Raw genomic sequence first — 13,827 nt, 5'->3', positions numbered from 1 at the left:
CAGGATTTGAACCCGGGGCCCAAGAACATTATCTGGATTAACAGTCCAGTGATAATACCACTAAGCCATCACCTTCCCTGTATATAGTTTGTCGTACATCTTATAGATAGGATACACAGAGCTGCTACTGAGCATCAATGATGGAGAGAGTGGATGCTGTGGATCTGGTGCTAATCAAGTGGGCTGCATTGTCCTGGATGGTGTCAAGCTTCTTGATTCTTACTGCAGCTGCCCCAGCCAGGCAAATGGGGATTATTCCATCACACTGTTGACCTGTGTCTTGTAGATGGTGGACAGGCTTTGGAGAGTCAGGAAGTGAATTATTTGCTGCATATTTCTAGCATCTTAGCTGCTGTGGAAGCCACTGTGTTTGTGTCTATTTGAGTTTCTGATCAATGGTAACCCCAAAGATGTTGTTACTGGGAGCTACATGGATAGGAACATCATTGAATGTCAAGGAGTAATGGTTACAGAGGAATCTAGGAAATAGTGCTAAAGGAGACTAACTTGTCTAACAGGTTTGAGATTCTTGCTCCCTGTGTCGATGAGAATGGAGTCTTTAGGAAGGATGAGTAAACTGACCACGAGATAGAAAAGGGAAGTAAGAAAGGCACTATTAAAATAATCATGGAGGACTTCAATATGCAGGTGGACTGGGAAAATCAGGCTGGTAGCTGGTCTCAAGAAAAGGAATTCATGGAATTGTCTACGAGATGGTTTTTTTGGAGCAGCTTGTGTTAGAGCTCACTAGGGAATACGCAATTTTGGATTTGGTGATGTGTAATGAGACAGACTTCATTAGGGAGCACAAGGCCCCTTAGGGGGCAGTGACCATAACATGACAGAACTCACCCTGTAATTTCAGAGGGAGTAGCTGGAATCAGATGTAACAGTATGACAATGTAACTACAGAGACATGATTAGATTAGATTAGATTCCTTACAGTGTGGAAACAGGCCCTTCGGCCCAACAAGTCCACACCGTCCTGCCGAAGCGCAACCCACCCATACCCCTACATCTACATCTACATCTACCCCTTACCTAACACTACGGGCAATTTAGCATGGCCAATTCACCTAACCTGCCCATCTGTGGGAGGAAACCGGAGCACCCGGAGGAAACCCACGCAGACATGGGGAGAATGTGCAAACTCCACACAGTCAGTCACCTGAGGCGGGAATTGAACCCGGGTCTCTGGCGCTGTGATGCAGCAGTGCTAACCACTGTGCCACCGTGCCGCCCACATGAGGAGGATCTGGCCAGAATTAATTGCAAGAGGGGCCTAGCAGGGAACATAGTGGAGCAGCAATGGCAGAGTTTCTGGAGGCAATTCAGGAGGCACAGCAGAAAATCATCCCAAAGAAAAAGAAACAAACTAGGATGAGAAGGTAAATATGGTTGACAAAGGAAATCAGGAATAGCATAAAAGCAAAAGAAAAAGCCAACAATGTGGTGAAGATTAGTGAGAAGCCTTTAAAAATCAGCAGAGTACTAAAAAAGCAATAAAGGAGGTGAAGATGAAATATGAGTATAAGATATTTCATAATATAAAAGGAAATTTCAAGAATTTTTTTTTAGATATTTAAAAAGTAAGAGTGAGGCAAGAGTGGACATTGGACTGCTGGAAAATGAGGCTGCAGAAGTAGTAATGGGGAACAAATAAATTATGAAGGAAATGAATAGGTACTTTGCATTAGTCTTCATGGTGGAAACACCAGCAGCATACTAGGACTTCAAAAGAATCAGGGGGCAGAAGTGAATGTAGTGACTCTGGATTAGTGGTCACCATCATTAAGGACTAGGTGCTGGGTCAGCTTAAAAGGTCTGAAAGTGGATAAATCATGCAGCAGAGATGGACTATATTCCAGAGTTCTGAGAGAGATAACTGAGGAGATTGTAGGGGCATTGGTTGTGATCTTTCAGGAATCACTTGAGTCAGGGAGGGCCCGAGAGGACTGGAAAATGGCTAACATAACACCCCTCTTTAAGCCCTGAGGGAGGCAGTAGACAGGAAGCTATAGGCCGATTAGCCTGACCTCAGTCATTGATGAAATTTTAGAGTCCATTATTAAGGATGTGATTGTGGAGTACTTGAAGTGTATGACACAACTGGGCTGCATCAGTATTTTAACTGCAGTGAAAGAATCAAGTGTGTTTTGCTTTAATCCTGGTAGTTTAACCAATCAAATTGCCTTTCACTTACCTTTTAAAATAAGGAAAAGCTGGGATCTGGGTTATCATTTTAATATATTTTGAGGGGGTTTGGTGTAGTACATAAAAACAATGCCACACAACATGATGAGAGGTGTTCACATTTGAAAGTGATGCTTGGTTTTCATAATGACTGTTTATTGATCTCTCTTATCAATACTACCTTGGACAGATACACCTGGTTTGGAGAGATTGGTGAGAAATTCAAACAGAGGTTTCTGTGTTGTTCATTTGCTCAACATTTGCTGCAAGTTCTCACCATTTGCTGCAAGTCCAGCTTTACTGAGTCACTCTTCGTGATGAGCAATTGAAGTCCCATATCTAGTGCACCTTCTGTGTTGCTCCATCTACTTCCAAGCAGTAACAGGCAGGATGTTACCTTTCTCCGTATGACCTGACGTCACAAGAATACTTGGGTTTGGAATGTCAATGTTGAGATCTCCCAGGGTTACTTTGTCCCAACTGCATATCACTGTACAGGTATATCTGCAGTGTTGTTCTGATAGTGAGACAGGATATACCCATCAAAGCTTATGGAGGAGTCTGAGACATTGGCTTTAAGCATGGTTTGGTAAATATGTCCATACCAGGCTGCTGTGTCTAATCTCTGGATCAGTACTCCTATCTTTTGGCTCATTAATACAGTTTTAATAAGGAAGACTTTGGGCAAGGTGTACCTTTGCTGATTCCAAAGCCTAGGTTGATATTAGTTGCGGTCATTGGGATGAGGGCTAGGTTGATCTCATTGAGTATGAGATCCCTGATCAGTCAAGGTTAACAACCCCAATCAAGGATCTCATAGTTAATGAGATCCACTTGCCCCTTGATCCAATCATTACACTAGTGAATCATCTCATTTCATATTTCATTGACTTTCCTGTAGGTGTTTGAAAGTGAAGGATTGCTAGGTGTTTTCAGAAGTAAATTAATAGTCAATCATGTTACTATACATCTGGAATCACATTAATTCCATTGTTAAATGTATTTTATGCTGAGACATATTGATTTTAGGACCCTTGAGGAATGAAGGAAATGGAGAGTGGCCTTGAAGGTGAGGTTTAGATTGAAGGTCAGCCAAGGTTGAACTGAATAACAGAGTAGGCTCAAAGGGTGTTCTGGTCTAGACCTGCTCCGATTTCTTATGCTCATATGTTTTTATCCACATGGGGACATATATTTCAGATTATTGGAAATAAACAAGAATTGTTGTGAAGCATTTTAATGCAGCAAGTTGTGATCTGTAATGCGTTTCATGAGAGAATGGTGGAAACAGGTTCAACATGAACATTCAAAGGGGAATTGGTAAAATTGAAATGAAAAATATCACAGGGTTATAGATAAAGAGCTGGCTCATGTAAAGAAGCAGCCTAGTTACAAAAGGCTCAATGGCCTTCTTCTGAACCATGTCATTATTTGATTCCAATGTTCAAGGAAAACAAACATTTTCTTACACAGAAATGCTACTTTGGGTATTTTGTGGGAGATTTATTCGTCAGAGCTTAAAATATAGCAAGCTGAAATATTAGGAATCATCTTAATTGATCGATTATAAAAGATACCAACTATATTACAAAAGCACCAACATCAAAATCATCAGATGTTCTTTACCTACGTCCATGGTTCAATTATCACAATATCTAGCAGAATAAATTACTCACTTTTTTAACCTCTGGGGATAATTAGTTGGTGACCAACAATCAAACTGACCAGCTCTTTCAGACAATGAGTGATTCCAGAGTTTGTTTCTGGATTACCAGAACATACACTTTTAAATCTCTAAATATACAATTTAGCTTGATAATAAGTCCATTGTTGGAATGAATGAAAAGTCAGAGGATATACTGTTGGCTTCCCTGAATGAGAATAGAATGCAGCTTGCATTGAATATTAAATTGCCATAAATTACAAGAGTTCTGGAAAGGATCGTCATGCTTCAATGCTGTGCTGCGATTTCTCCGCAAGTGCCAAATGCAACATGATACATTACCTTTCACATACCAAACAAATGACAGCAGGCACAGCTATACTTACTGCCTAATCTTGCCCAAATACAATGGTCATAATTGGATAAATTATAGGGATATATCTATAGGTGGTTAATTGATTTCCTTTCTCACTCCACATTGAGTAGGCATAGCAAGGCAGTATATCAGCAGTCTCTGTAATAAGGGAACATAGCAGGCCACAAACTGATTACGGAAGACTCAGTTCATCCTGAGGCTCAGTTACAGTCTCCCAATGGAAACAAACAGGCACCAGACAAAATTATAACAATATAATTTTTGCAGACAAGATCCCAATGAGAGCTGGCTGAAGGCAATGAAAGACATTTTACATTTTGAACACTCTCTGTGATAGTCTCCAAAGAGACAATTACAATAACAAATTTCTTCCTACAGATCTGTGCAGTTTTCTTTTTCATGGTTTCAAACTCACATTTCCTGCAATTTTCATGTTGTGCTGAGCGCCCGCTCCGCATCACCTCCTGTAGGCTGAAATTAGGACATTGCACAGATCCCATTTGTCTGACACATTTTTCTCCTGATATCCCACCTCACACCAGGCAACGGTTTGTGAAAATTCCTCCTTTGGACTTTATCCAGTAAGTAATGCTCCTTTACCTTTCATACTGTAATCTCTAACCCAGTGCTGGAACTCTTTGTCCCAAATGCTGCCAGAGAAAAGCTGTAAATATCTGTATAACATTGAGAGATGGACAAAAGTACCATTTTGTTCAAATTCCAATATTAGTCTGAGAAAGAAATGAAGCTTAATTAGGATTTAATAATGTGAGCAGATGAAGTACAGGAAATGTGCAGCAGCAGGAGAAATCTTGCTGAATATTTCTGCTTTCTGTGTATAATGAGGTAATTTGGCAGCAGTCACTGTTACAGTAATCAAAAGCAGACTCAGCTCTTCAACTATTAACAAAGGCAAATGTACCAATTTTGAGTTTTAAAAACTGAAGAATACTGCAGTAGTGCAAAGGTAACTCCTCAAGTGCTCCAGCCTAATTCAACAGTTTGCCAAACAAATCCTTCTAGTAAAGGCTGAACTAATACAAAGGTTACAACAAAATTCAAACTGTTTTCCCTGAAACTTAGACAAGTGAACAAACAAAACTTCAGTGTCTCAAATCAAGGCTTTGGTTCTTCAGAAGCAAATGCAGGTGATAAACAGACAAACAAGTTATGATGTAAAATGCCTGAGTGTCTTGAGAGTCACTTCCTGCCATCTGCTTTCCAGCTCTGAAATTCTGGAATTACTCCAGAGGGGAATAAGTGAGAAATGGAGACAGGAAATGGGGAATCTGCTGACAAAAGCATTCTGGGAGATGTGTTGGATGTGTTTCAGTAAAAGGCTGCAAATTGGCTTTTGACTCAGATATCAAACAGCCCAAATTCCCTCACTGCACATTTTATTACTGATATTTCAGGCCTAAAAGCAACATAGCAAATCTCAGGAATAGTAAGTAATGATAGTGCCTGCACATGACAAAATATGGGCTACCACCAAAAAATTGCACTTACGTTTTCTTCTCAGAGATTCCATGTGCTAAGGAAATGTTTAGCCTCTTCTTTATATTACTGATGATTTTAAATTGATGATCCCTTCTTAATCTCTCCCTTCGAAAGTATTACATTCTTATAGCCACTATAAAGGTTGAAAACATGATTAAATGTCATTTCCTCTAGGGATGGGTCCCAATATCTCAAATCTCTGAACAGTTCCTAAACTCTTTCATCATCCTGATAAACCTACACTGAACGGTCTTTATGCTTTCAATTGAGCAACAAAACTGAGCGGGAGAGTAGACTACAATGAGTGAACTGACTGAAGAATCAGAATGAGATGGAGAAGGATTTCCAAGTAAAACAGAATATCTAAAAGTTGTTGTTGAAGGCTATCAGTTAGACACACTGAATGATTTTTCTTTCTTTAACTTGGATAGTAAAGTGGGCAGGGTGTGTAACAGAAAGCCAGAGCACAATCATCCAACTTATTATTTCACCCAAGTTGGATTTCACTCATATCAACCATTGCTATGTTGTGAGTAGCAGATTAATAGTTTGCATTAGTAAGTTAAAACCATTATGAGGAAGGATCCATCCTGTTCTTACTTCATGACTATTTATGAACAGTAGTATGGCAGTAATGTTACTGGGCTAATAATCCATAAACCCAGATAAATGCTTAGGAGATATGAGTTTAAATTCCCCAAAGGTGGAGGGCATTTAAATTTAATTAATGTATCTCCAAAAAATTTCATATCAGTAACGCTTAGCATTATGAAACCTCCAGAATCTTGTAAAAATCTATCTGGTTTACTAATCTGCTGTCCTTATCTGGTCTAGCCTACACATGATTCCAGACAATATTATTGAAGCTGCCTCATTACTGCCTTCTGAAATAGCTGAACAAGTTGCTCAGTTCTAGCAAATCATTTCAGAAAATTCAGAAAGGAATAAAGCTTGATGGACAATCCAGCCATGCAAAGTTCTTCTATTAATATCTGGGGACTTGCACCAAAGTTGGAAATACAAGGTGACTTGTCACACTTACTGAATTATACCTTTCAGCTGAAATTCTGGGCTTTTCCATCACCATTGCTGAGTATGCCATGTCCCTGAAAGGATACATCTACCAGAGGTGTCCTATTAGGGTCCTCAACATTGACTGCACAGTCCATTAAGTTTCTTGGCATCAAGACAAACATAGGCAAGGAAACCTTGAGTTCATTATCACCTATCACCTAGTGTCTCAGCTGTTGATACCCCCGTGCTAAAAACGAGTGGAAGATGTACTAAGGGTGGCAAGGACACAAAACATACTGGTTGAGGCATTTCAGTGTCCATCTCCAGGAGTGTCTCAGTAACAACATTGCTGATGAGTCCCGAGGGCCACAGAACTTTCCAACCACAAACAAAAACACAAATTGTTGGAAAAGCTCAGCAGGCCTGGCAGAATCTGTGAAGAGAAACCAGAGTTAACATTTCAAGTCCGGTGAACTCTGATCACAGAAGCTGCTGGACCTGCTGAGCTTTTCCAGCAATTTGTGTTTTTGTTTCTGATTTACAACACCTGCAGTTCTTTCAGTTGCCACAAGACTTTAGTTAAACCACACTTGGAATATTGCGCATAGTTCTGATCACCTCACTTTGGAGAGGGTTCAGAAAAGGTTTACCAGGATGTTGCCTAATTTGGAGGAATTTTAGCTGTGAAGAAAGGTTGGATAAACTGGATTTGTTTTCACTGGAATACAGGAGACTGAGGGGTGACCTGAAAGAAGTTTATAAGATTGTGAGTAGCATAGATAGAGTGGAAAGTATGAGGCTTTTTCCCAGGGTGGTGGGGTCATGACTGGGGGACACAGGTTCAAAGTGCGAGGGGTAGGTTTAAAAGAGATGTGCTAAGCAAGTTTTCCACACAAAGTATGGTGAGTGCCTGGAACACGCTGCTATTGGAGGTGGTGGAAGCAGACACAATAGCAGCATTCAAGAAGCACCTGGATTCCTGTAAGTGAAGACAGATTTAGAATGGAAGGGCAAAATATGTTGGCACACGGTTGGAGGCCTGAAGGGCCTGTTCCTGTGCTAAATTGTTCTTTGCTCTCTTTGTATGCCTGAAAGGGACAGTGGCAGATGGTAATAGGACAAACAAGATTAACAAGAACCAACAACTTGATCAATCTACATATCATAGATTCAACTTCTCATTGTAGTATTGTTAGAAGTAACCATTGCAGAGTCCTGTAAAGATGAAATTCCATCTTCACACAGGCCAGCACACTGTGTAGCATTACTACTGTGATAAATAAGACAGGTTCAGGACAAATCTAGTATTTCAAATCTTAGCTTTCAGGTGACACTGTAGACCACCAGTCGCAGCAAATTGCATTCAACTGCAAAATTGCAGTCTGCCTCCTTATGCCAAATCTCTCGCTTTACCATCTCTGTCAAAACAGGGAATCAATCTGGCTTGAATAAATAATGTAGGAGGGAAGGCCAGGAGCAGTATTCGGCATGCCAAAAAATGAGATGCTAACCTGGAATTTACAAACATATAAACAAGGAGCAGGCACTCATGCTTCCTCCATCATTTAATAAAATCTGACTGGAACCTCAAATTGACATTCCCGTTTACCTTCGATAACCTTTAAACCTATTGCAAATCAAAATTCTGTATCTCTGCCTTAAAAATATTCAAAGATTCTGCTTCCATTGCCTTTTGAGGATGAAATTTCCTAAGACATGATTCTCTGTGAGAAGTTCTGTTTTCTGTTTTAAGTAGGTAATGCCTTATTTTTAAACACTGACCCACTAGTACTAGTTTCTCCAACAAAAAAAATCCTCACTACATGTACCCTGATAAAACCACACAGGATAGGGCTGAAGGATGTGCAACAATTCTCAGCCAGAAGCACTGAGTGCATGATTCATTGCAGCCTCCACTGTAGCTGCCCAGCATCACAGATACCTAGGAGAAAGTGAGGACTGCAGATACTGGAGACCAGAGTTGAAAAGTGTGGTGCTGGAAAAACACAGCAGGTCAAGCAGCATCCAAGGAGCAGGAGAATCGACGTTTCGGGCATAAGCCTGTTTTCAGCTAATTTCATTCAACCTACATTACATTAAGAGAAATTGGAGACACAACACACAACCACCACTATCTAGAAGGTCAAATGCAGCAGATATTTGGAAACACCACCAGCTGCAGGTCCACTTCAAGCCACACAGCATCCTGACTTGGAATTATATCACTGTACCTTCAATGTCATTGGATCAAAATCTTGGAACTCCCTCCCTGTAGGTGTCTCTATACAAAATGGACTGCAGTGGTTGAAGAACACATCCAGAACTTCAACCTGAGCTACAAATCTTCTTAAAACTCGCTAACATAGCCTTCTCAAGGGCACATCGGATGAGCAACAAACTCTGGGCCAGCCAGAGATATGCACATCTCATGAATAAATAAAAAAAAGTTTCAATCAAATTGCCTCTTACCTTTCTAATCTCCAGCAGATACAAGCTTAGCATGTGCAGCCTTTCTTCATAAGACAACCCACTGCCTATTAGTCTAGTAAACTTTCTTGAAACTGCTTCCAATTCATTTACATTTTTCCTTAAATAAGGTGACCAACACCTTACACAGTACTCCAAATTGCTATATGTGTTCTATATAGCAGAAGCATAACCTCCAATTTTTGAACTCGGTTTCCTTTGCAATGAATGATGACATTATATTAGTATTCCTAATTCTTTGCTGTACCTGCATACTAATCTATTGTTATTCATTCCCAAGGATACCAATTCCCTCTGTAATCTCTCACCATTTAGATAATGTGTTTTTTTCTTCATGACAAAGCGGACAATATCACATTTTATGAAATTATACTCCATTTGCTAGGTCTTTGTCCACCTACTTAAAGTATCTTTTTCTAGCCTCTATATGTTCCCTTCACAACTTATTTTCCTATCTATCTTTGTGCCATCAGCAAATTTGGCAATGATACCTTCAGTCCCTTCATCCATGACATTTATATAAAAATAAACAGCAGTGACCTCTGTGGTATACCACTCATTACAGCCTGCCAATCTGAAAGAGGTGTATTTCTAACTACTCTCTGCTTCCTGTTAGCTATCCAATATTTTATCCATGCCAATATGGAACTCCCTTCATAATGAGCGTTTATTTTCAACAACTATCTTCTGTGGCACTTTTTCAAGATTGGAGTGAGAGATAAACCAAAAGACTACAGGCCAGTAAGTCCAACCTCAGTGGTGGGGAAGCTATTGGAAACAATTCTGAGGGACAGAATTAATCTGCACTTGGAGAGATGGGATTAATCAAAAACAGTCAGCCTGTTTTTGTCAAGTGGATGTCATGTCTGATCAACGTGATTGAATTTTTAGAAGACATAACCAAATGTGTAAATGAGGGCAATGCATTCAACGTAATCTACTTGGACTTCATCCTGTGGGATTGTTCAGTGAGGTTATATGGATGGTACTGAGAAATAAGAAGGGGGTAATCAGTTTGATGGGATTGTACTATAGGCCCCGCAATAGTCAAGAGAAATTTAGGAGCAAGTATGTGGGAACTGTAGGAATAAAAGTGTTGTAATGGCAGGGGATTTTAACTATCCAAACACAGACTGTGAGTGCAACTGTGTCAAAGGGCTTGGATGAATCAGAATTTGATAAGTGTGTTCAGGAAAAGTTTCTCAATCAGTATGTAGAAAAAGGGCAAAACCTGACCTCCTCTTGGAAAATAAGACAGGGCAAATGATTGAGTGATAGTGGGGGAGCACTTTGGGACCAGTAACCTATTAGTTTTAGTCTATTAGTTTTAAAATAGTTATGGTAAGGGATAGGTCTGATCCACAAGTTACAGTTCAAAATTGGACAAAACCAATTTTGCTGGTATTAGACATGAATTTTCAAAAGTTGATTTGGGGAGGTTTTCCACAGGCAAAGGGACATCTGACAAGTGGGAGGGCTTCAAAATTGAGGGTTCAAGGCCAGCATGTTCCTGTTGGTGTGAAGGTCAAGGCTGGCAGGAGTAGGGAACACTGGATGACCAGAGATATTGAGCCTCTGGTCAAGAGAAAGAAGGAGGCATATGTCAGGTACTGGCAGCTGAGATCAAATGAATCCCTTGAGGAGTACAGGAGGTCTAGATTCCCCACTTAAGAGGGAAATCAGAGGGCAGAAATGGGATATGAGATAGCTTTGGCAGATAAAGTAAAGGGGAAATCCTAAGAGATTCTACAAACATATTAAGGACAAAAGAGGAACTAGGAAGAGAAAACGGCTCCTGTCCTAAATAAATATTTCTCGTCAGTATTTACCATGCAGAAAGACATGGAAGCTGGGGACCTCTGGGAAATAGACAATGATATCTTAAAAACAGGAGAAAGTGAGGACTGCAGATGCTGGAGATCAGAGCTGAAAATGTATTGCTGGAAAAGCGCAGCAGGTCAGGCAGCATCCAAGGAACAGGAGAAGCCCTTCTTCAGGAATTTCTTAAAAACAGTCCAGATTACAGTACAGGAGGTGCTGGAAGTCTTAAAATGCACTAAGGTGAATAAATCCCAGGACTTGATCAAGGGTGTCCCAGGACATTGTTGAACGCTAAGGAAGAAATTACAGGGCCCCAAGCAGAGATATCATCGATAGCCACAGATGAGGAGCTGGAAGACTTGGAGGTGGCTAATGTTGTGCCATTACTTAAGAAAGGCTGCAAAGAAAAGTCATGGAACTACATACCAGTGAGCCTGACATCAATGATGAGTAAGCTGTTGGAAGAAGTTTTGAGAGACAAAATTTACATGCATTTGGAAAGGGAAGGACTGATTAGGGTTAGTCAGCATGGCTATGGGCATGGGAAACTGTGTCTCACAAATCTGATTTGAGTTTTTTGAAGACGTGACCAAGACAATAGATGTCTATGGACTTTAGCAAGGTCTTTGACAAAGTTCTGCATGATAAACAGGTTAGTTAGGTTAAATTATATGGAATACCGGGAGAGCTTGCCAATTGCTTACAAAATTGACTTGATGGCAGGAGACAGAGGGTGGTGGTAGAAGGTTTTTTTTCAAATTCGAGGCCTGTGATCAGCAGTGTGCCACAAGGATCAGTAGTGGGTCCATTGTTGTTCATCAATGATTTCAATGATTTGGATGAGAGTATAGGAGGCATGATTAGTAAACTTGCTAATGACACACAAATTGGTAGCACAGTGTACAGTGAAGTAGGTTATCTAAGAGTACAATGGGATCTTGGTCAACTGAGACAGTAGGATGAGGAATGGCACCTGGAGTTTAATTCAGACAAATGCAAGGTGTTACATTTTGGTAAGACAAATCAGGGCAGAACTTATACAGTTAATGGCAGGGCTCTGAGGAGTCTTGTGTACAGAGAGACTTCAAGGTGCAGGTACATAGTTTCTTTAAAAGCTGCATCACAGATAGACAGGGTGGTGAAGAAGGTATTTGGTATGCTTGCCTTCATTAGTCAGAGCACTAAGTACAGGAATTGGGAAGTTGGTAAGACATTGGTAAGCCTATATTTGAAGCTCTGCGTACAATTCTGGTCACCCTGCTATAGGAAGGATGTTATCAAAAGATGTAATAAAGATTTATAAGGATGTTACTAAAACTGGAAGATTTCAGTTATAAAGAGAGGCTGGATAGGCTGGGACTTTTTTCCTGGATCATAGGAGGCTAAGGGGTGACCTTCTAGAAATGTATAAAATCACGAGGGACATAGATAATAAGGTGAATAGCCAAGATTTTTCCCCAGCTTAGGGGAGTCCAAAACTAGAGGGCACAGGTTTAAGGTGAGAGGGGAAAGATATAAAAAGGACCTGAGGGGCAACGTTTTCACACAAAGGATGGTGCATATATGGAATGTGCTGCCAGAGGAAATGCGTACAATTACAATATTTAAAAGTCATTTGGACATGAAATAGATCGGAAAGGTTTAGTAGGTATTCGGCCAAGCACAGGTCAATGGGACTGGCTCAGTTTAGGAAAACTGGTCGGTATGGACAAATTGGGGCAAAGGGCCTGTTTCTGTGCTATACCCTCTATGACTGGAATTACTTTCTTTGGAGCAGAGGAGGTGGCGGGGGGCAGACCAACTGCGTTTCCGTTTTTATTTGCAACAATTTACTCAGCAGCACTTCACTTCTGAGGTTCCAGCTTATTACCATGTTATATCCAATTAGTTGCTTTTTAATATAGCTCCAACATTTATACTATACCTGAGAGGTAAAGTATAAGGACACTCATTGTATTAACTGCACAAAGTACCTGTAAAGGATAAGCTTACCTGATGAACCACCAGCCCTCCAGATTCCTCTGTATGACCTCCACCACTACGCCTTTCTCAAAGCCAATCTCATCTTTGCCCTGGTTGACATATGGCTGTACAGTGATGTACTTCTCCTCTAACACAAATAAATATGACAGTAATGTTAGTACAAGCCAATTTTAAATTATCGCTCAGAGATATAATTATCCAAAATTGAGAACGAATGTTCAGAAATCAGTCTTGATAGTGATGACGAACTGCTAGACGAGAAACTCCGATAATTCACCCATTGTGTAACTTAAGCTTGAATTATTCAATCTTTCATCTGAAGAAAAATAAATAATCCAATACAATGCTGGGAAACTGAATCGTTAGTTGAGTTTCACTTTAGGGAAGAACAATAGATTTATAGAGGAACCTCAATTATCCGAACAACACAGGTGGTGGAATATATCGGAAAAAAAGAGGTTATGAACATTGATAAGAAGAATGGAGGAGCCAAATACAATTTAAATGGAATATGTGTTGTAGCTTTGTGCAGTCTGAGGAATTTGGGGGTCCTTGGGCATAAATCACAAAAAGCTGACATATGAGTTCATTGGGTAATAGGGATGACAAATGGAATGTTGACCTTTTTATTTCAAAAGAAATGACATGTAAAAATAGGGAAGTCATAGTCATAGTGTCGTGGAGCATGGAAACAGACACTTTGGTCCAACCAGTCCATGCCAAACATAATCCCAAACTAAATTAGTCCCATCTGCCTGTTCCTGGCCCATAACCCCACAAACCTTTCCTC

At 40.3% G+C, this 13,827-nt stretch overlaps 1 protein-coding gene across 2 annotated transcripts in view; it reads right to left on the bottom strand.

Moving 5' to 3' along the window:
• Window positions 1-13,827, bottom strand: part of sh3pxd2aa (SH3 and PX domains 2Aa) — a 309,383-nt gene that overhangs the window by 45,116 nt on the left and 250,440 nt on the right. For both annotated transcript variants that reach the window (XM_072557306.1, XM_072557307.1), the window contains one exon: window positions 13,047-13,164. In XM_072557306.1, the coding sequence (XP_072413407.1) occupies window positions 13,047-13,164 (118 nt within the window). The remainder of the gene's footprint in view (window positions 1-13,046; window positions 13,165-13,827) is intronic.

Source organism: Chiloscyllium punctatum, chromosome 38 (genome assembly GCF_047496795.1).
Source record: "Chiloscyllium punctatum isolate Juve2018m chromosome 38, sChiPun1.3, whole genome shotgun sequence".
Taxonomy (NCBI): domain Eukaryota; kingdom Metazoa; phylum Chordata; class Chondrichthyes; order Orectolobiformes; family Hemiscylliidae; genus Chiloscyllium; species Chiloscyllium punctatum.
The sequence above is the reverse complement of the archived record's forward strand: the minus strand, read 5'-3'. Positions and strand labels throughout refer to the sequence as shown.